At 36.4% G+C, this 20,343-nt stretch overlaps 4 protein-coding genes across 6 annotated transcripts; all 4 read left to right on the top strand.

Moving 5' to 3' along the window:
- The first annotated feature begins 3,476 nt into the window (after positions 1-3,476).
- LOC137708229 (xyloglucan glycosyltransferase 4-like) lies at positions 3,477-6,743 on the top strand. The gene is made up of 4 exons (XM_068447261.1): positions 3,477-4,388; positions 4,934-5,242; positions 5,329-5,733; positions 5,840-6,743. The coding sequence occupies exons 1-4, from the start codon at positions 3,753-3,755 to the stop codon at positions 6,479-6,481; spliced, it is 1,992 nt and encodes a 663-aa protein (XP_068303362.1). The 5' UTR covers positions 3,477-3,752; the 3' UTR covers positions 6,482-6,743.
- Positions 6,744-8,759: 2,016 nt separating this feature from the next.
- Positions 8,760-11,225, top strand: LOC137708539 (uncharacterized). 2 transcript variants are annotated; one of them, XM_068447640.1, is made up of 9 exons: positions 8,760-9,061; positions 9,371-9,532; positions 9,654-9,794; positions 9,933-10,025; positions 10,117-10,209; positions 10,298-10,441; positions 10,530-10,637; positions 10,784-10,835; positions 10,930-11,225. In XM_068447640.1, the coding sequence occupies exons 1-9, from the start codon at positions 8,963-8,965 to the stop codon at positions 10,962-10,964; spliced, it is 927 nt and encodes a 308-aa protein (XP_068303741.1). In that variant the 5' UTR covers positions 8,760-8,962; the 3' UTR covers positions 10,965-11,225. The 2 variants fall into 2 exon arrangements, with proteins under 2 accessions (XP_068303741.1, XP_068303740.1); XM_068447639.1 differs by having other exon boundaries at positions 9,651-9,794.
- A 247-nt stretch (positions 11,226-11,472) lies between these two features.
- LOC137707915 (uncharacterized) lies at positions 11,473-13,870 on the top strand. 2 transcript variants are annotated; one of them, XM_068446859.1, is made up of 5 exons: positions 11,473-11,864; positions 12,285-12,338; positions 12,438-12,497; positions 12,879-13,050; positions 13,667-13,870. In XM_068446859.1, the coding sequence occupies exons 1-4, from the start codon at positions 11,568-11,570 to the stop codon at positions 13,008-13,010; spliced, it is 543 nt and encodes a 180-aa protein (XP_068302960.1). In that variant the 5' UTR covers positions 11,473-11,567; the 3' UTR covers positions 13,011-13,050; positions 13,667-13,870. The 2 variants fall into 2 exon arrangements, with proteins under 2 accessions (XP_068302960.1, XP_068302959.1); XM_068446858.1 differs by lacking the exon at positions 13,667-13,870 and having other exon boundaries at positions 11,474-11,864; positions 12,879-13,182.
- Positions 13,871-18,164: 4,294 nt separating this feature from the next.
- On the top strand, positions 18,165-19,434 carry LOC137749325 (gibberellin-regulated protein 14-like). Its single transcript, XM_068489424.1, has 4 exons — positions 18,165-18,260; positions 18,403-18,441; positions 18,528-18,744; positions 19,042-19,434. Exons 1-4 carry the CDS (start codon positions 18,204-18,206, stop codon positions 19,224-19,226), a joined length of 498 nt encoding a protein of 165 aa, XP_068345525.1. The 5' UTR covers positions 18,165-18,203; the 3' UTR covers positions 19,227-19,434.
- Positions 19,435-20,343: the final 909 nt, after the last annotated feature.

Raw genomic sequence — 20,343 nt, 5'->3', positions numbered from 1 at the left:
TTAACCGACGCTTTTAACTTCAAAGATTATAGAGATTTTTCAGTATGATCGATATACGGGATGATACAACATATGTCATTATATAAATGGTGAGATATGTATGCTAAAAAATTAATAACTTAAAAAAATAAAATTTCTCTCCACTTCCATTAAAACACATGATGTACCACTTGTATTCCCGTCACAACTAAAATTTTATTCAAAGACTAGGATTGTTTTGAAGTCTCTGCCGAGCAACTTCAGCGGCCCGGAAAGGTTGACCAAAAACAAGGAAGAAGAGAGAAACTTCCACCAGAAAGAGCCCTGCAAATGTTTTGACCCACATGCCCGCTAACTTCCAAGTTTCACACCAGACAGAGACATTTCTCTTCTGCATTCAATTACTAATATACTCGATTTCTCTGGGTCTTATTTTTGTGTTTTATAAAAGTGAAGATTATTAGAAGGATCCATTTGGACACATCTAAGCTTTGCTATCATTCCTTTTTCCTTTGGTTTCAAATTTTCAATTAATTATTTCTTTGGATGAAATAGGTAACTAATTAAGGAGTGAATATTCAGTAAGAGTGTTGCGTAATCAGACTTGTAAAGCCGTTTAATAAGAAGTTGTAATAGTATCATGAGCGGTGTCATATTTGTTGAAGTATATGCGTCACACATCATAAACTTCATGAAGTTAAATCCCTCTTTATGTTATAATTGACTGATTCCACTACAAAGCCCTCGCTTGGCAGCTCATATAAAGACTATAAGGACCGAAGAGAATTACCAATACAAATCGGGTCGTTTGGTCCCTCCCACATTAAATAGGCAACATACTATTTAACCGGTTCCACTTATTTTATATGATTACACCCGCTTAATAATACTGGCCAAAAGACGTGTATTATTAGTCGGGTCGCGTTATCGAGAACTCGGCTGCCATCTGAACTGGAGAAACAACTCTCTAGCTTTTCGACCAACGAATGAAACTCAGCTCATACCACTAATTCCCGCCAACCAACACACCAAAAAAAAAATCTCAAAACTCGTTTTGTATTCAATCTCACACCTATTGGATTGCAAATGTACATGGTTAAGTTAAAGACAATATCAATGTGATTAGTAGTGAGTCACTAAACCGTTTTTGAAACTTTCAAATGATATCAGAGTGGACAGATCTTGTGAGCTGTGGCTCACTAAAAACGATTCCACATGAGTAAGGATATTGAAGCATATGTCCTACATCACAATCCTCATGAACAGCCATGCCCCGAAATCTTTCCCCTAATAAAGGGATGATGCTTATCAAGTCTCTAAAACATGAAAGCATTTGTGTTTTGGAGATCAATTAAGGTTTTGAAACTAATCTTGCATCACTCTGCTAACGTAAACTATCTCAGTTAATTAAAATACTGTGATCGTTGTTTTGCCACTCAAGTTTTCAGAATATTGTATTGCAAGATGCAAATAATATTGAAAATGGCCGCAGCCCCGTACGCGGTGCAGGCATAAGGCAACGACGTGCGCCTGGTTTGATTTGTCTCATTTTTTTTAACCCTACATATGTTTGGCACTCACGACTTTGATTCGTAGGTTTCAGACTCTCATATCTATACAATATTATTCAAGTTGACATGTTGAAGCAGACGACGCTTTAGTACAGTGGTAAAAAACAATAATTCTTATGTATTATGATGCGAGTTCAATATCCTTTTATTCTCTTTCTCTCTAATATTTAACAAATTAACCGACTACTATCATTGTCAGAACAGAAAGTTGGCGTGATGAAAACGAAATAGGAAGATTAAATCGAAATTGTCAACATGGGAGACTAATTAATCCTCCCGTGGTAGGTAGTACGTATGAATCATGCACATGATATGAACATGCATCTAAGACTTTTATATGTTCGTGATTGCATGCGGTGCTTATTTTTTCATGATGTTTACATTATGAAAGAATTACTAAATAATTAATTAACTAACTAATTAATTCAAGTTTAACCAAACAAGTTACAACCAAAAGTCCAAATATAATACAAGCTAGATCTCACTTAATGACAGCCGTACCACATCAAAGATGTGGACCGAAATTAATTAACTAGTATAGTTTTTTTATATATTATTTTAGAAAAATGGCAATGTCCTATATTAGTGAAATTAATTAATTAACCTTCAAATGGCTATATATTAAACTTTGAAGCTTTTTCAATTCCTCGCTTCTTATTTAAATGTTCTATAGCTTGTAGACGTGTATATGCTTTTAAATATTCACTTGCAAACTAGAATCTACGAGGAATTGAGAAAACTTCAAAGTTTATTATTGAATGATATGAAAAGATTCCAACCCTAGCATCCTAGAGATTACTTATGTAGTGCCTCTTAGCTCTAGACTTCGTAGAAGTCCACATAGGAAACGAGTCTTAACGAAACACTTATGGTAATGTTTACTTTTAACGTTAATGATATTTTTACTCTAAAAAGTCACTTCTAGTACTATTCACTTACAACACCGTTTTGTCATTTTGATTAAAACTCAAAGTTTTCAAGTAATTTTTATTAGTTTTCTCTTAAACAAATAACAAAATGTCGGAGAAGTATAAAAAAAATCTTGAAATTTCATTTTGGGCAAGTAAATGGAATATATTCAGCCAAAAATGACCCGTACGCGAAGATGAATTGCTGAGTCTTGTTTACCTTGCAATTCTCATCAAAACAACGAGTCATGAGCACAAATCGAATACCATAAACCAAATCTGAAATGCTTAAAATTTACAACTAATTTTACGTCTTTTATACTGTTATTCGATTATTTTAGTTATATGTTCCACATCATTAATTAATAGAATATGGTGACAACATTGACTATCATGAGGATAGGCATCTAAAAACTAAATTGAAAATTCTTATAGACAAAATGGAACAAGTCTAAAGTTCATGGAAAATTCCTAAAAGAATTTCCCTTTACCTTCATACAATAAATTATTTAACAGAAAAGAGGAACCGAAGCTTCCGTGCAAGTGGTGCTGGAAAATAAGCAGACAAGAACCACTTTTTATGTTGGGTTTGTGATCTACCAGGATGCCATATGGTTGTAACCTGGCTGTCTGTCACTGATACCAGACAACCAAAGGTTGTTCCTCATAAAACCAAATTAAATCAGAAAAAATCGTTAAGGGGTTCTTTCAAAAGTACAATTTTATATATACTTTTTAATATCTTATGTTTTTGCATAATATTTTATAATATTAACAAAACAATTAACGTTAAATTTTAAATTAACAAAGAATTCATAAAGAATCATACTTTTAAGAAAATATCTTGATAATTCTCATAACCAGACTCGAATATCTTTAAAAAAAAAAAATTAAAGATTTAGGTGCCAGTTTACATTGACTAAGCTTAATTTACTGTGTCTGATCATCATTGGCTGATTAAGAAATATATAAATATATATATAATTGTGAAAGATCAGAAGCTGGCTTGGACCTTGCATTTCTTACTGATCAAAGGGAATTTATATATCTCTCTCCTGCTTCCTTTGTTATTCACCGCAGCTCAGGAGAGTCAGCTCGGACTCTCTCTCCTCTCCCTCTCTCTCTCTCTCTCTAGAATTCAATATTTCCAAAGATCCAGATTTCATGGAAACTGCATAAAAAGTTGAAAACTTTCATGTGTTCTTCCCATATCTGAAAAACCAGTAAATCTTCAGCTTAAAGATTCATTGGCGTTTGGTTTCCTGTTCCTCCGGGGGAATCGGATTCCCGAGCAATGGCTCCGAGCTCCGTCGTGGTCACAATCGAAAAGCCCGAAAATCCGTCACTAAAGCACAATCTTTTGGATTCCTCGGCCTTTTTGGAGAAACAAAAAGCCGTGAGCACCAAGCAATTCACATGGGTTCTTCTCCTCAAGGTGAACAGAGTATTCGCCTGCCTCTCATGGCTGCCGATGGCGTTGAAGGCAACGTTCCTTTCGCTTAAAAACCGCGTTGCTTTATCTGACTTGACCGACGAAGAGCCCAAAACCCGAGGAAGGCTGTACAGATTCATCAAAGCCTTCCTCGGGTTGTCGATTGTGGCTCTCGTCTTCGAAATGATTGCGCATTACAAAAACTGGAATTTGAGTTTGTACCAGCCGTGGGAGGCGCAGGGTCTGGTGCAGTGGTGCTACATGGTTTGGTTGACTTTCAGAGTTGACTATATTTCCCCGGTGGCCATCGCCATGTCCAACTTCTGCGTTGTGCTTTTTCTGATTCAATCTTTTGATCGATTGGTTCTGTGTGTCGGATGCTTCTGGATCAAGTACAAGAAGATAAAGCCAACAATTGCAGAAGATGCTTTTGACATTGAAGATCCTTCTAGTTTTCCAATGGTGCTTATTCAGATCCCTATGTGCAATGAGAGAGAGGTAACAGAGCAAACTAGCTCATTGAATTTCACTTCCTCTTTACTTTTTATGTACGTTGGCAATTGGCATTTGTTATCGGATATAGAACAAATGACGGAGTGGATTGAAAAGCAACTTGATGGGCGTAAAGTTTAGAAACAACAAAATTCGGGCTTTGCAGGTTGATAATGGATTGTGGGCCCAATTCAGAGCTCGGAGCTCAAACCTGCAAAGCTTGGATGCTACTTTTATGGACTTACGCTTGTCAAGTTGCTTTTCAGTTCATTCCTCCACTTTTCGGGTTGTTTTTCTAGGTGAATTGGCATTTGTTGTTAGAACAAATGACCGAATGGATCAAAGAACTACTTGATAGGCATAACTTCAGGAACATTAAAATCCCCGAGATTTTGATGTTTATGGACTAACGTCTTTCAAGCTGTTCTTCGATCCATTCTGCCATATGTTCTACATCGACCTTATATTTAGTTACCTTCCTGCGTTCTGTTTTCATTCAATTCCAACCATATGATGCCTTCTGTTGCTTATCTATCTTTCTTAACTTGTAGGTGTATGAGCAAGCAATTGCATCTTCATGCCAGATGGATTGGCCAAGAGACAGACTTTTGATTCAGGTCCTAGATGACTCGGATGACATAATTTTACAGAATTTGATCAAAGACGAAGTCTCGTCGTGGCATCAGAAAGGTGTGAATATAATCTACAGACATCGATTGATCAGAACCGGCTATAAAGCCGGCAACCTTAAATCCGCCATGGGTTGTGATTATGTCAAAGACTATGAGTTTGTGGCAATTTTCGATGCTGATTTCACTCCCAATTCCGATTACCTTAAGCGGACAGTTCCTCACTTCAAGGTGAGGACATCTTAGTTATCGATCTTTTTTTGGTAACATTGGAGGGAATCGACCTTTGGACTAACGATTCTGAGATTTTGTTGCAGGGAAATCCGGAACTAGGACTTGTCCAAGCTCGATGGTCTTTCGTGAACAAGGACGAGAACTTACTCACGAGGCTCCAAAACATCAATTTGTGCTTCCATTTTGAAGTGGAACAGCAAGTGAATGGTGTCTTTCTCAATTTCTTCGGATTCAATGGAACCGCGGGAGTTTGGAGGATTAAGGCTTTGGAAGAATCAGGAGGTTGGCTGGAGAGAACAACAGTTGAGGACATGGACATTGCAGTTCGCGCACATTTGAACGGATGGAAAATGATCTTCCTCAATGATGTGAGAGTCCTCTGTGAATTGCCAGAGTCTTATGAAACTTACAAGAAGCAGCAGCACCGTTGGCATTCGGGTCCAATGCAGCTCTTCAGATTGTGTCTTCCTGCTATCTTGACTTCCAAGGTATAGATTTCATCATCCAACTTTGTGTGATTGATTGCTTCCGAAGAAATGCTTGAATTGTAGGTTTATGTATCAAAGTTTTAATCCTTCGAAATTATGCGTGCAGATTTCGATGTGGAAGAAGTCGAACTTGATATTTCTTTTCTTTCTGTTGAGGAAGCTAATTCTTCCCTTCTACTCATTCACATTGTTTTGTATCATACTCCCACTGACCATGTTCTTACCTGAGGCAGAACTGCCTCTTTGGGTAATCTGCTACATTCCGATTTTCATGTCCTTTCTAAACATCCTCCCGTCCCCGAAATCATTCCCTTTCTTGGTCCCCTACCTTCTTTTCGAGAACACAATGTCTGTCACAAAGTTCAACGCCATGGTCTCAGGGCTATTCCAGCTCGGAAGTTCCTACGAGTGGGTGGTGACAAAGAAGACCGGAAGATCATCTGAGTCGGATTTGCTAGCCTATTCCGAGAGGGAATCGCTGTCTGCGAATGAAGAGAAGATCCTGAGGAGGAACTCCGAGTCGGGTCTAGAATTACTAAGCAAACTCAAGGAACAAGAAGAAGTAGTACCCAAGAAAAAGAAGAAGAATGGGATCTACAGGAAAGAGCTTGCTCTTGCTTTCTTGCTGCTCACTGCAGCAGCCAGAAGCTTCTTATCTGCTCATGGAGTTCACTTCTACTTCTTGCTTTTCCAAGGCTTGTCATTTCTTGCTGTAGGGTTGGACTTAATAGGTGAGCAGATGGGCTAAAACAAGCTAAACAAAGTTCATATTTTTTTCCCATAGTTTTTTTCTTTTGACAGCTTTGATGAACCCTAATTACGGTCAAGAAGTTACTGTGTGGGACGGTATCACCACATCAAATGGGGTTCAAAAGTTGAATTCATTTTTTCATGTAGAAATATTTTTCATTTTGTTAGATAGTATAAGAAATAAATTATTGTACAACGGTATATGTCATCAGTGTATGAAGTATTGATAATAAAGTATAAACAACTCAGTTATTTTTTCATTGCTTTATAAATTGCGGTCTTTTACGCTCCATTTTCCTCCATTTGTGCACCTCTTCTTGCTTCTATACGTTCACTCTTTGATATATTGAATTATCAAGGCATAAGCAAAAACAAGGGAGCATGAAAATTGTCACCGGAACATAAAAACACATACCACCTCAACACAACCAAGAAACAAAATGAACCAAACTTTGTACTATAATTCAGTCAAGACTTGAAATACAAGCATAATTTTTTACCTAAACTCGAGCCGGAATTGGATTTTTTGTCAAAGGTAGTGACTTTGTGTTGCATAAAACCTAAACCCTAAAAAAAACAAGGGAGTGAGAAAATTATCGCTGAAACTTTAAAAAACACATACCACCTAACACAACCAAGAAACAAACTGAACAAAACTTAGCACTACAAATCAGTCAAGACTTGAAGGAGAAGCATAATTTGTAACCTAAACTCAAGCCGGACTCGGATTCTTTGTCAAAGGTAGCAACTTTGTGTTACGTAAATTATTACCGAGATTCGAAACTAAGAAGGTGTTCATTTCCGCAATGTTTATATGCCATGAGTGTGCAGAACGAGGATCCCACTGCTGCAAAATTGATGGACTTTTACATTCCTTTTGGTCAAATTGCATTGTCCTGGATGTCAAAAGTATAATCTCATATGGTTTCTGAGCAACGTGTTAGGTGTTAGACGTAGACGGATACGTAGGGAGGTGCAGGCAATCAAGGAGCAAGCAAAGGATGCTTTTGTGTCAGGTTGTCTGCATCTGGTGGCAACTAAAATGAGTCCGTGACAACTGTTGACATGTCCGCAACTAAGAATTGAGATATCTCGGTGTTCCTCCTACGTATTTTGGAGTTATTTTATTACATGACTTTTTAATTAAAATAGTCTATGAGAGTGACATAATTTTTTACTTTAATTTTGAGATTGAAAATCGATAGAAGTGATCATTGAGTTTATCCACCATCAATCATTTTGATCATTTCATAAAAACCTTTGGTAAATTAAGGTATTTTTGTCCATTCAACCCCTTCACTTGCTTCTCCATTTAACAAAGATTTGTCACGAAAAAAACAAAATGATTGACGGTGGACAAACTCACTGTCACTTCTATTGATTTTCAATGTCTGGACCAAACTGAGGTGTTATGTCAATCTTAGAAACCATTTTGGCTAAAAAACCTCAAAACACTGTTTGACTCCTTACAATAGGAATCGAAGTTCTTGGAGGCAATCTATTTGATTGTATCGTAGTGAAGTTGAGATTATGAGTTAAGGACATTTCACCGGCGGGCAAATAATTTTTGTGCCAATAGTTTCAACATATCTACGATTCTACAAATCAAAGCTAAATATATACAAACGTAAATTACTAAAATCACAAGAAGAAAAATTTCTACGCTCACGAAAATCTTTGATTTGTCTGTAAAGAGGAATTACACTCAAAAAGTGGCAAGTATTTTTAATTTCAAATTACCCCATGTGAGGGTTAATATTTAATTAATTTAGAGCGTTTGATAATTATTTTGTTTTTTGTTCTTAAAGCTTGTTTGATGATCATTGACCATTGAGTTACAGAAAAAACCAAAAACCAGTAAATGTAAAAGTTTAAGTTATTTTCACTTTCAAGTTATATTTCATGCATTTCCCCATCATTTCTACTCACCCTCTTTTCCAACTTTATACTTCTTCATCTCCAAGACGAAAACTAAAAACTACAAACAAAATCAACGATCTAAAAAGAAAAACACCTTGGGCCTGAAGCCCAGGTCCTCAGCCACAGCTCGGCCCATTAGAGCCACGAGAGTTTCTTCGTTTCTTAACAGGATTCTCTTTGGATTTTTTTTGGTGTAAATCTTGGAGATCCGTGAATTGTGTGTTTATCGTACATCGTGCGATCAGTTTTTATCAAGTATTATTTATGTTTATTTTTAAATAAAAATATTTAAAATAATTTTTAACTATACGATGTACGATGAACTAACACGATTCACGAATCCCGAGAACCTCACCAAGTGGATCCTCCGGAGTCCGGAGTCCGGACCCCTTCCTTTCAACGGAGTGACTCACTAGAGACTCGACGAGACTCATGCTTTATGCAAATTTCAAAAATTCAAACTTTATTTTCGTCACAAATATCTAGGGTTTCATCATCGTAAGCTTTTTAACATTTGGGGAAATTGCAGTTGTGCTGTAAGTTGGAAGTTGGAGCTTCAATGGCGGAAGAAGGTGATGCTTTTTATGTTGTTCGGAAGGGGAACGTCATTGGCATTTACAAAAACTTTACGGATTGCCAAAGCCAAGCCGGTTCTTCGGTAAAACTTTACCACCTTTTTATCAATGTTAAAGAAAACTTGGCTGATTTTTCCCAATTTCTTGATCAATTTTGGCTAACCTAGTTGAATTCTCACTTGGGTTTTCTTTAAATTTGTTAAAATAACCGTAATTTCTTCCTATTGTTTGGTTATGGTGTATGCTATGTTAAAGACTTGTGCTTTCTGGTGGTAGTGTGAGATTTTTGCTTCTAGTTACAAATTGTGGTGTGAAATATGCTTCTACAGATTAATAATTGAGTGCTTTTTTGAAAAGTTCATTTGCATATGAGGTGGTTTTTTGCTTTTTAGGTATGCAATCCTTCTGTAAGTGTGTTCAAAGGCCACTGTTTGCCTAAGGAAGCTGAGGAGTACCTCGTCTCGCACGGCCTTAAGAATGCTTCATATACTATCAGTGCCAGTGATGTGAAGGATGACGATCTTTTTGGAAAGCTCGTTGCTTGTCCTTACCAGGTTTGATGTTTTGCTCTGCTCTTTTCTATGGCATTTGGCATGGAAATAGGTAATTGTGTCATAGACGATCTTATATTCGTTTACTGGTTGTGTAATTGGGCATGTTCATAATTTTCAGCAGCCAGATTCCCCTGCCAAGGACTCACCGCCAAAGAGATCGCATGAGGTGGCCGGCGCTACTGCATTCCCAATCTCTCAGACTCAGAGAAAGCATTTCAAATCTGATAATCAACCTGAAGCTCTTGAAAATTCATCTAGTTGTGTAAGTTTCCGTTTGTCACGTCCACTAATACTTTGTAGTAAACTTAATCTACCTACGTTTCTATTTGTGCATATTCATAATTTTCAGCAGCCAGATTCTTCTATAGTAAAATCAGATGCTAAGGACTCACCATTGCAGGACATGATTGGATCTACTCCATTCTCAATATCTCAGAGGAAGCATTTCACGCCGGATAACTACATTGAAAATCTAGGAATTTCTTCTTTTTGTGTAAGTTTTATTTGTGAAATCGAATGTGTCAAATCACATTGTTATGGTTATGATAAGTTGAAAAATGTCTGTGACCAATGTATTTTTTCAGCAAACCTGTATGCTTGAGTTTGATGGTGCTTCAAAAGGAAATCCTGGACAATCTGGTGCAGGAGCTGTGCTACGAGCTGAAGACGGAAGCGCTGTATGCAGTTCATTGAAATAGTTTAGTTCTTTTACAGCATATTTTTCTGTAAAATCTAGCTCTTTATTTATATCATTGGGTTTTATAGGTGTACCACTTGCGTGAAGGGGTGGGAATTGCAACAAATAACTTTGCAGAATATCGAGCTGTAATTCTGGGATTGAAATATGCTCTTGAGAAGGGATATAAACACATTCGGGTTAAAGGAGACTCCAAACTTGTCTGCATGCAGGTTCGTAACTTTGTTTATGTTACAGCACTTGAGTTTTTTTAAGTCCTTCGTTTGTCGATAAGTCTTACGACGCTCTCTGATATAACAGGTCCAAGGTCTCTGGAAAACAAAAAATCCGAATATGGTTGACCTGTGTGAAGTGGCCAAGGAGCTGAAAGACATGTTTACGTCATTTGAGATCAATCATGTTCTTAGGGTGAGTTCAGTCGTGCTAGAAGAAAATTTGTAACGTAATACTTTGTGTGATAAATCTTCCAGAGTAGAAGAACTTGATTTGAGGAGAGTACGAGAAGGGATTAAATATGAACTCTTTCGAAAGTGACAGTCTGCTATTTGTTGCAGGAATACAATTCTGAGGCTGATGTTCAAGCAAATCGAGCAATAAATCTTCGAGGTGAGTGGCTTCCGGCTCTACTGAATTCATCAAGTTTTGATGGTTTATAATTCTTCCCATTTATTCGAACTAATCGTATCTTATGCTTGAACAGATGGACAAGTTGAAGTGGATTGGAATGGGAAGTAGCTCAAATAAAATGCCGGAAAGGGGACGGCATTGTTTTGTAACCCAAAACATTTTTTATGGAAATAGCAGAGCTCTCCTTGCTATGTACATCCCAACTCCTTGATGTAATGTTTTCAGTGATGGTTTTGGAACCCAAAATTTATTGCTAACGTAAGGCTCGTCTGAGAGTATGTTGGAAGCACTTTTGCTCGTAGGTGCTTTTGTTGGAAGTGAATTTACAAGAAACACATAGAGACTTTTATTAAATTTCGTGTGTTTTTCTTAGAATTGCCTCTGCTCCTCAAATCAATTTTACGACCATAAGTACTTCTGTATTTTTCTGTCAAACATAGTTAAAAGCGTTTTATATCGAAGTATTCTAGTATACGGGAAGACAGTGAGATTCAAACGTGGGTGTAAATTTGAGAAGATGAAAAACAATGCCGGGATTGATTTCCCAATTTCTAGGAAACTAGATAGGGTGCCAAAGGCCCAAAAGGCCCAATGCCCACTTTCTCCCTCACACTTCTTCGACTTAACGTCTCAGAGCAGTTGGCTGGATAACGCTTTGGTGAGAAAAAACACAGAGGAATCAGAAACGAAGATAAAACTCACCGCAAACAAATGGCCACCGTTTCAGCCTCCGCATTCTCTCCTATCCCATCCTTCCGCACCCCGAACCATTCCCATTCCGTCGGGATTCCGATTCCCTCTCCAACTGTCTCGTTTCGGAACGTTTCCGCCTCTTTCCGGTGCTTAACGCACAAGGACCGCCGGTCCTGGAGACCCACAATTCTGAGGGCCGTCGAAGAGGAAACCCCAATTCCAGCTGAAGAAGAAGCAGCGGTCAGCAGCGAGCAGCCGGAGCAGCCCGTTTCGGTCCCCGTTTCGCCCTCCGATACTCTCACCATGGTTTTCCAGGTAACCCAGCTAGTAATTTTCTCGAAGTTTGTAACTTTAGGAATCATGATCAAATTGTGAATCTTATGTAGGAATTACTTCTTCTGAAAAGCGCTTTTTCTATAAAATGTTATTGTAAATCCAATTGAGAAGCACCTAGCACTTAGCAGGTGCTTCCAGAATGCGCTTTCTTGACTTAGAAGCATTTTAAGTATTTTTGCCAAAAGTCACAAGCGCTTCTGGTTGTCGTAAGCACTTCTAGGCCTTATAGAAGCAATACCAAGCATCTTCATTTGCATTAATCTGGAACTTGAAGTGTGGGTTTTTGGAGTTAATTTCACTGGTGCCCTGCAAATTTTGAAGAAATTATTTTACTTGGGGGGTTTTAACAATTTATACATTGATGAATGACATGTCTTTTGTTCTGTATAATATCTGAAGGCAGATGGAACGATGAGTGATGCAGCTATCCCATCAGTAACCAAAGCCTTACAGGTACACTTTCCATTTTTTTAGTAATGCCAATGTCGAAATTCTGAATCGAATTCTGGATTCTTCTTCGTAATTTGTTACAAATAATGGACTTTGTTGCAGGAAACTGAAGGCATTACCAACTTAAAAGTTGAAGTGATTGAGGGTATTGCAACTGTGGAGGTGCGTATGAAAATTCCAATCTTGGGTCTTGTAACAAATAGCGAAATATATGTTATCCGATTATCCATAATAGTAGTGTTGCCGATCCTCCGTTGCACTCAATTTCGAATCCCCCTTCCCATAGATTAGAGTAGTATATGTTATATATCGACTTGTCAAAGATAATGTCTACGATCTGCTCAATACTAGATTTTTCGTAAATTTCTATGTACTTCGATCACATCTGATTAATTTCGGTGTTTTAGGCAGTGTGAGTGCATTCCCATAAATTTCTATGTACTATGATCACATCTTATCAATTTCGGGTGTTTTAGGTTGTGTGAGATGCATTCAGGTTTCTATTGAGAATCATAGGTAAATAACTTCTTCTCTTGTTTCCAGTTGTCGAAACAGACGACAGTACAAGCTACCGGGGTGGCTTCCAGTTTGGTGGAGACCATACAGAGTAAGGGATTTAAGCTACAAACATTGAATTTAAGCTTTGATGAGGAAGAGGAAGTTGCTGCTGTCTGAATTTTGTAATGCTGCTCATCTAGGATTTGAGGAATTTGAGGTAAAACGAAAAAACGACAAGTATATCGTTGAATCTATTTCCTCGTATCCATGTTTTGTACTTCTGTAGTTAGTGAAGAAGGATTGAAATTGTATTTTAGACAGGGTGGATAAACATAATCACTTTTCCAGACCTCGCAAAGAAGAAACACGGACAATATTATTGTTCTTGTGAGTTGACTTTGGGCAAAGCTTTTGGGGTACACCGCCATTTGACCCCTTGAACTATTGCTTCCATTGAAATTGATCGCTTGAACTATTCTTTTAGTAAATTAACCTCCTGAACTATTTGGAATCAGCCAATTAACCTCTCATCGTAAGTTCAAAGAAATTTCATCCATTTTGCTGCCAAATATTGGCACATGACCAGCACATGATTCACTCTTGAGGATAAAATAGTGCTAGTATATATTTCATCGAATATGATGGTAAGAAGTTAATTGGCTGATTCCAAATAGTTCAAGGTTAATTTATCAAAAAAAAATTGTTCAAGTAGTCAATTTCTACTTGAGTAATAGTTCAGATGGTTCAACCACAGTTTACCAAGCTTTAATTTGGAATATTGTTGTTCAATGGGTCCAACTGGGCCTGCTGAGATTAATTTTGTTCTGGTCCAGGGCCCGGCGATAGGTCGACCCTCCTGGGTTTTCGAATCAGATCAGTCAAGACCGGCCCAGGCCATATATTGCTGGCGTTGTCCCACCTGCTTATTGTGTTCTGAATTTTCTATTTGGTTGCGTCTCACTTGAACTTCCACTTTGTATTAATGTCCTTCCAACTACCAATTTTGTCACAAAATTAAGGAATTGGAACATTTGGAGAAGCGCAAAAAAAAAAAAATCAAGTATTGAATGTCGCACATTTAAGGTACACTCAAAGGCTTCAAATGTGACCATAAATTTGATGAAATAATTGAATGGACTACCATGAATTGAAAATACAAGAGACTCGTAATCAAATTGAAAGTTCAGAGAGCAAAGGGGATCACAACCTCTAATTCGGAACTTGATTTTATTTTGATTATTTGATAACCATATTGACATAAACCACATAGATTATTTCATGTTCCGGAACAACGTAAAAATTTTTGTTAGAACATAGTGATATAAACCATGCATGCTCATTGAGTTGGAGTCTGCAACTTTACTTACTGTGAGAATGTGAATGTAAAAGAGTATTATATCGGTGAAAAAAAACCTTGCAAGAGGGTATAAGAGGTTGAGCTACTTATATTGACAATTAGTTTTACGATGAACCTCAACTTTCTTTATGGTATTAAGTTATCTCACGTGTGCAGTCCAACAGCCACATGTGCTTCGCGTCACTTAATTCGTGTTCACATATTTGGCTTGAAAATTCGCCACTTGAGGAGTTGTATGAGGATTTGAAGGTAAAAGAGTTTTACATAGACAAAAAGAAAAACCTTACAAACGTTTATAATTAAACAATTCCCCATATTACCAATTTGCTAATTAATTTTACGATGAAACATCAACTTTCTTCGCTTATTTTATTGGCCATTTCACATAATAATTTCTTCCGTACAAATTTGTATGTTTGCGTTTACGGGTTGGGGTTGGGCGGGCCGATATACATGTGTATATATAAACCGTAAATCCTGAAGTGTGGAGGACCAGTGCAGACTCGGAGAGTTATCATGTCATTTCCTCACTGGTGGCAACTGGCAATTTGTCACAGTCAACTCAACTGCTGCATGAGCATGCATGGTCCATGGATGATGATGATGGCTCCTTTGGCATTTCCCGCCTGGAGTGAAGTTCCTTTGAGAGGAAAATCCCACGGCATAGAATTAACTTCTTTCCCACTTCATGATTTTTTTGGGAAGTGTGATATATAATTAAGTCATCCTCTCCGCCAAATGTGAAATGAAAAAGTAATTGTCCCTGCATCATACAGCTGGGTTTAACTGGCTAGGGTTTTATGTTAAGAAAGAATTTCACGTTGTAAAGGAAATCTTTCTGGATTTCTTCCTCTTAATCTATCAAATTAGAAAATCTGTGTCGTTAAAAATTAATACAATAGTTACAAATAAAGATCCACTTTAAAAGTTATAACAACTTCAGTCGTTGGATCAATTTTTAACTGTACGAATTCTCTAATTTTATGGATTAGAAAGAAGGAATCCAAAGAGGATCCCTTTCCTTTCACGTTGATGAGATTGGATTATTTTTAATATTATCAATTGATTTTTTAATAGAATCTAACTTGCTATACGTGTTTCACGTTATTTAAGTTGCATTGTTCACATAGATAAGAGGATGTGTTGATAATTTTCAACGTCACATTAATAAGATGAGAAATCTTATATGCCTTTATATGTAAAGAGAATCCCAACTTTCTCATTTAAATCGTGTGTGTCCAGTCGATCAATTAAATTGTGCACCGACCGATTAATCTCGTAAATATTCTCACACATTTGAGTGTGCAATCGTGCATGACGCAATGTGAATGACCAGGTGATCAACTCAACTATGCTAATGACCAGTCACTCTTATTCTACAATTATCATTGTGCGTGATTGCATGGCTAACTATACTTTAGACAAATTAGAATTGGAGTAATCTAGTCTGTTGTTCGAACTTAGGGGCTGTACATTATATGCCTTCGTTTATATATTATATGGTCCCATAATATAGGTGCAACTTGGCTAAACATTTTCATAAATCGCTACAAAAACATCAGATAATAATTAGGGTTCATTTAGCATGCACATGTATTAAGATGAACTGAGGGGCCCTAGCTCAAATCTAAAAGGCTGAAGACTGATATTTAATAGGATTTTCTCCGACATATCCTTACCAAACACGTTTGCCATGAAAAATCAAAATTGGTTTCAAGCTTGAGGGGTTTAATCTTGTGTAGGGAGGGCTTCTACATAGCAAGAAGGATCTAGATAAAACGAGTTTATCGTTACTGTAGTATTTTTGGCTTAGTAGTATAAGGACATGTAGAGATATGTAAGGTATTAAATTGATGAATCGAGATCAAGGGTATATGTACATTGTGACCAACGTGGTCCGAGGACCATCGGGAAGCAGGGAAACAAGCATGTGAAGGTCTTCCACTCGACAAATGCTTGCTAGGCACATTTCAACAGCACTTGACATGTTGCATCAACAATATTCGACAAATGTTCTCGAGAGCACTCATCAGGTTGTTTCAGAAAATGTCATATTTGTTGACATATGCACAATATAGTTCAGTTGACGACAATAAGCCATCAAGTGTTCGACGAAATACCTCCGTAAACAAACTGAAATTTGTTTATGCACTTTGCACTATGTTTCTATTTGAAAAATGTAGACTTTTAACATTGAGACCCCAAAAATAAAAATCCTGAATTTACTACTGCTCGGGATGTGACATATATAATATTAAATCATTTTCATATAATCTTTATTCTAAATAGCATAACATAAGCGTAATAATATATTCTCAATTATACCTAAACCTGAAACATGTTTTCATCAATTGGTATAAACGAAACCAGTTGTAATCTATGATTCCGTGATTTGTTTAATCAAATTGTTACTGTGATCTACCCATTGGATTGTCGGATCTTGCACAAAAACCAGCTGTGTTTATTAACTAAACCTAACACGTTCAATCTAATACTTTTTTTTCTTAAAAAGGAACTTTGAAGTAGCAAGTGGAGAGAAGCCATAAACCCAGAACCCAACACTGTCTATGTTATTTTAACACAAATGAATCTAAGAAAAAGCTAGGAAGGTCGGCCGGTCAGATCAGATCAACTAATGAAATTTACTAGAGGAAACGCAGCTTCAAAAATATATGGTGTTTTATAGTACAAGATATCACTAAACTTTTCAAGGAAGGTGATACCAATCTGTTCCGCATAAGTTTTAATTGTCAAATCAAATCAATAGAAGAAAATTAAAAATATGCCGACAAAACCATCTATTTTTTAACTGCTAACTCATAATTTTTACAATATTAAACCAAAACGATTAAAACATTTAAAAGATCTCATACTTCCGGCCTTGTAAAAAATTCCCATAACTTTTGCTTCAAGTTTTTTTATGCGACAGACCTCGTGTGGAGGATATTAATTTACTTCGGATGAGATTCGAGGAGATAAGCAAGAAGGGAATACATATATATATAATAATTTAGTACACAGGTTTCTGCTCCTAGGGGAAGGTGGGTCGAACTCTCGAGTCAGATTTTGGGACAGCAAACCCATAACTTGTGTCTCTGTCATGATCACATTCATCAAGTAGCTGGCATGCATGTCGCTTTGTGTAAATATAGTGTAGATAGTCATCTCTCTTTTACAAGTTAATGTATAGTATTCTAAATTAATTACGTATTTTATTAATTTTATTTTTGAAATAATAGTGTATAATAAGTTTGAAATACATAAGTATAGTATGACCTCTTTAAATATTGAAACGATTTACTTACACCAACTATGCAACTGCTGTTGAGTTCCGAATTATTAAGAGCAACTCCACTTGTAATGATGATAATTATTTGAGTTATTAGATAATCGACAATTATTGCTTAGTACATAGTAATTATTCGATAGCATCTTCATTCGGTACATGAATTGATTGAGCAATTGACATTAAAAAATTGTTATTTTTTAATTAATAAAATAATAATATTATGTTTAATTTCAAATATCTCTATTTAATTTTTTCCATTTTTCTGTATTTTTTTTATAATTTTTTTCTAAGTGAATAATCACCCGATTACAAGAGTGACTGGAAGAGGTGGAGTTGCTCTAGCCTCTAACACAAGATAGTTGTAATAAATTTGAGATACGAACCTTAGTCAGTGATGTTCTTCTCTCCTCTCTCGGCCTGAAAGAGACTTATCTTAATCAGATAACACAACTTTAACGTTATTTAAAATTAATAATATAGTTTCATTTGTTTAATTTTTAAACATGTTCTTGCGCTGAAATATTGATGAATGACTATTTTTTTTTGGTAAAAAAATATTGATGAATGACTTAATTGGTGTAGGAAAGTATTTCTTCTGCCTCTGCAGTTGACCAGCCCAACCTTTCAACACTATTTATACCACCTCCCTGCTTCTCCTAAAATCATCATTATCTCAGTAGTCAGTACTTTCTTCTTAGCTCTTGGCCTCTCCAGCTGTTTAACAATGGCTTCCAAAACCATGCTCCTTCTCTTTGCAACTGTTCTCCTTTTCACTGCTAGGGTAATTATCAACATCCCTCCAAACCCTAGCATTTCATTTTTTTTTCCCCGTTATTAATTAGTATTATTGATTTTTTTTTTTCAGTTTAATTTCCAATAAATTTTGGCGTGTCTAAAGGGATCTGATAACCTTGTTTTTGTAGGCTTCATCACTTGATGATCATGAGGAACTCAAGATTAAGGTACTTTTAATTATACACTTTAAACAAAAAGTTCAATTATTGCTAGAAATTTTGACCTTCAATGTTGCGAAATTCTTTAATTTCAGGTTACTTATGTCAAGGCACCAGCTCCGCAACCTCTAGTCAAGGCTCCAGCTCCGCCACCTCTTGTGGTCAAGGCACCCAGTCCACCACTTTCCAAGCCACCGTCTCCACCACTTGCCAAGCCACCATCTCCACCATATACCAAGCCACCAACTCCTGTCAGTCCCCCAGTGATGCCACCCACTTATCCACCACTTCCTCCGGTTAGGTCCAAAGCAGGTAAATATTTTTCTCACTACCATACAGGCAACTGAAATTTATTTTCTTTACTAATCTAAACCCTTGATCTTGTACTAATCACAAAATGTTATGCCTAACTGGTTCTAAAGTCCCGCGGACTTGTTCACGAGTTACATTTTAGTCCGTCAACTTGATTTAAGTTCACGTATCACTTAAGAACATCGCACGTGAACAAGTTCTTGGACTGAAATGTAACTCGTGCGCTATCGGAATTAAAAACCATAAATGTACTTGGTTAATTTGTGAGTAAACTTGTTTTATTACTTTGGTGGGCAGATTGCATCCCATTGTGTGACAAGAGGTGCATGCTGCATTCAAGGAAAAGGCTGTGCATGAGAGCTTGCATGACGTGCTGCGACCGTTGCCGCTGCGTTCCTCCGGGAACATTCGGCAACCAGGAAAGATGCGGCAAGTGCTACACCGATATGGTCACCCATGGCAACAGAACCAAATGCCCTTGAATTTAAATAAACCCTGGTTTATATATTCAATCATATTTTTAGAGTTAATTAAGGTCAAATTAGCAAGGCGTTTGATTAGGTAATATTTAAGCATTGTATGTAATAATTATGAGAGAGGGTGGGAGGAAAATAACTGATTTTCTACCTTTCTCCTTTCTCGTTTCTACTGCTTGCTGCATGTGTATTGAATGGGTTAATTATTAATTCGTACTTGTTTGGCCTTGAGATTTAAATTGGAGGAGCATGCATTCAATTTCAATTGTCATGTGGCAGATGATATTCATTATATCAGTATTTGAAACAGAGAAATATATGAAAAAAGAGGAACATCATTTCATATTGAAAAAAATCTTAAATTTCGATTAGAATTGACAGCTCTATGTTGACAAGTATGACATTTTTTTAAGTTTTATTTTAAATTGCTGGTCCTGAAAATTTAAGAGTCCTTGGTGAGCTTTTGAAGCCGGGTTTTAAAGTTTTCTGATCTCGGATTCTTTGTACATGGATATGTATAAAAATGAATTCGTTAAATACTTAAAAAAAAATTATTTCCACATCAAATATCCTTAAGAATTAATATCAAAAGAAGATAAATATACAAGCATTATTTAAACACTATACGGCTCACGTTTTTAAATGCAAATGTACTAAATGTTTGTCGTTAAGAGTCTAAGATTGGGAATGATGAACAATAAAACTTGATGATCAAGAGAATAAAGAACAATAAAACTTGATTGACAAGTATAATAAATTCAACGTCGCCAATTGTTTCTTGTGTCTTTTTTCTAAAATAAACATCACACTAACGAATCAAATATTAAAATAATTCATTGAATAAAAAATTATTGAAAAGCAAAATATAAATTCAAAGTTTTGATTACCTTAAAGTACAATCTTCAAGACCATGTGATAGTTAATTTAAACATTCGATAAAAATTGAGAGATTGGGAAGTTGAAAGAAAAAAAGATTGCAAAGGAACTTGAGTTTTATAACTTTATATGCATTTGGATAGATGAATTGGTATAAATTTGCAAACAAGAAAAATCTAGTGACTAAAAAGATAGCTCTGTGTTTCGAACTCAACAACCCAAAGAAAAAAGAAGCCAAACATTTCTA

This window comes from Pyrus communis, chromosome 11 (assembly GCF_963583255.1).
Source record: "Pyrus communis chromosome 11, drPyrComm1.1, whole genome shotgun sequence".
In the NCBI taxonomy this organism is placed as follows: domain Eukaryota; kingdom Viridiplantae; phylum Streptophyta; class Magnoliopsida; order Rosales; family Rosaceae; genus Pyrus; species Pyrus communis.
This window is presented reverse-complemented; position numbering and strand designations above follow the sequence as displayed.

Excerpts from the sequence above, each read along its gene's own strand:
- LOC137708229 (XM_068447261.1), top strand. The coding sequence starts at position 3,753 with ATGGCTCCGAGCTCCGTCGTGGTCACAATCGAAAAGCCCGAAAATCCG. Across the intron at positions 4,389-4,933 it reads CTATGTGCAATGAGAGAGAG|GTGTATGAGCAAGCAATTGC; the intron begins GTAACAGAGCAA and ends CTTAACTTGTAG. Across the intron at positions 5,734-5,839 it reads CTGCTATCTTGACTTCCAAG|ATTTCGATGTGGAAGAAGTC; the intron begins GTATAGATTTCA and ends TTATGCGTGCAG.
- LOC137708539 (XM_068447639.1), top strand. The coding sequence starts at position 8,963 with ATGGCGGAAGAAGGTGATGCTTTTTATGTTGTTCGGAAGGGGAACGTC. Across the intron at positions 9,062-9,370 it reads AAAGCCAAGCCGGTTCTTCG|GTATGCAATCCTTCTGTAAG; the intron begins GTAAAACTTTAC and ends TTTGCTTTTTAG. Across the intron at positions 10,026-10,116 it reads TAGGAATTTCTTCTTTTTGT|CAAACCTGTATGCTTGAGTT; the intron begins GTAAGTTTTATT and ends GTATTTTTTCAG.
- LOC137707915 (XM_068446859.1), top strand. The coding sequence starts at position 11,568 with ATGGCCACCGTTTCAGCCTCCGCATTCTCTCCTATCCCATCCTTCCGC. Across the intron at positions 11,865-12,284 it reads CTCTCACCATGGTTTTCCAG|GCAGATGGAACGATGAGTGA; the intron begins GTAACCCAGCTA and ends TAATATCTGAAG. Across the intron at positions 12,498-12,878 it reads AGGGTATTGCAACTGTGGAG|TTGTCGAAACAGACGACAGT; the intron begins GTGCGTATGAAA and ends TCTTGTTTCCAG.
- LOC137749325 (XM_068489424.1), top strand. The coding sequence starts at position 18,204 with ATGGCTTCCAAAACCATGCTCCTTCTCTTTGCAACTGTTCTCCTTTTC. Across the intron at positions 18,261-18,402 it reads TTCTCCTTTTCACTGCTAGG|GCTTCATCACTTGATGATCA; the intron begins GTAATTATCAAC and ends TTGTTTTTGTAG. Across the intron at positions 18,442-18,527 it reads ATGAGGAACTCAAGATTAAG|GTTACTTATGTCAAGGCACC; the intron begins GTACTTTTAATT and ends CTTTAATTTCAG.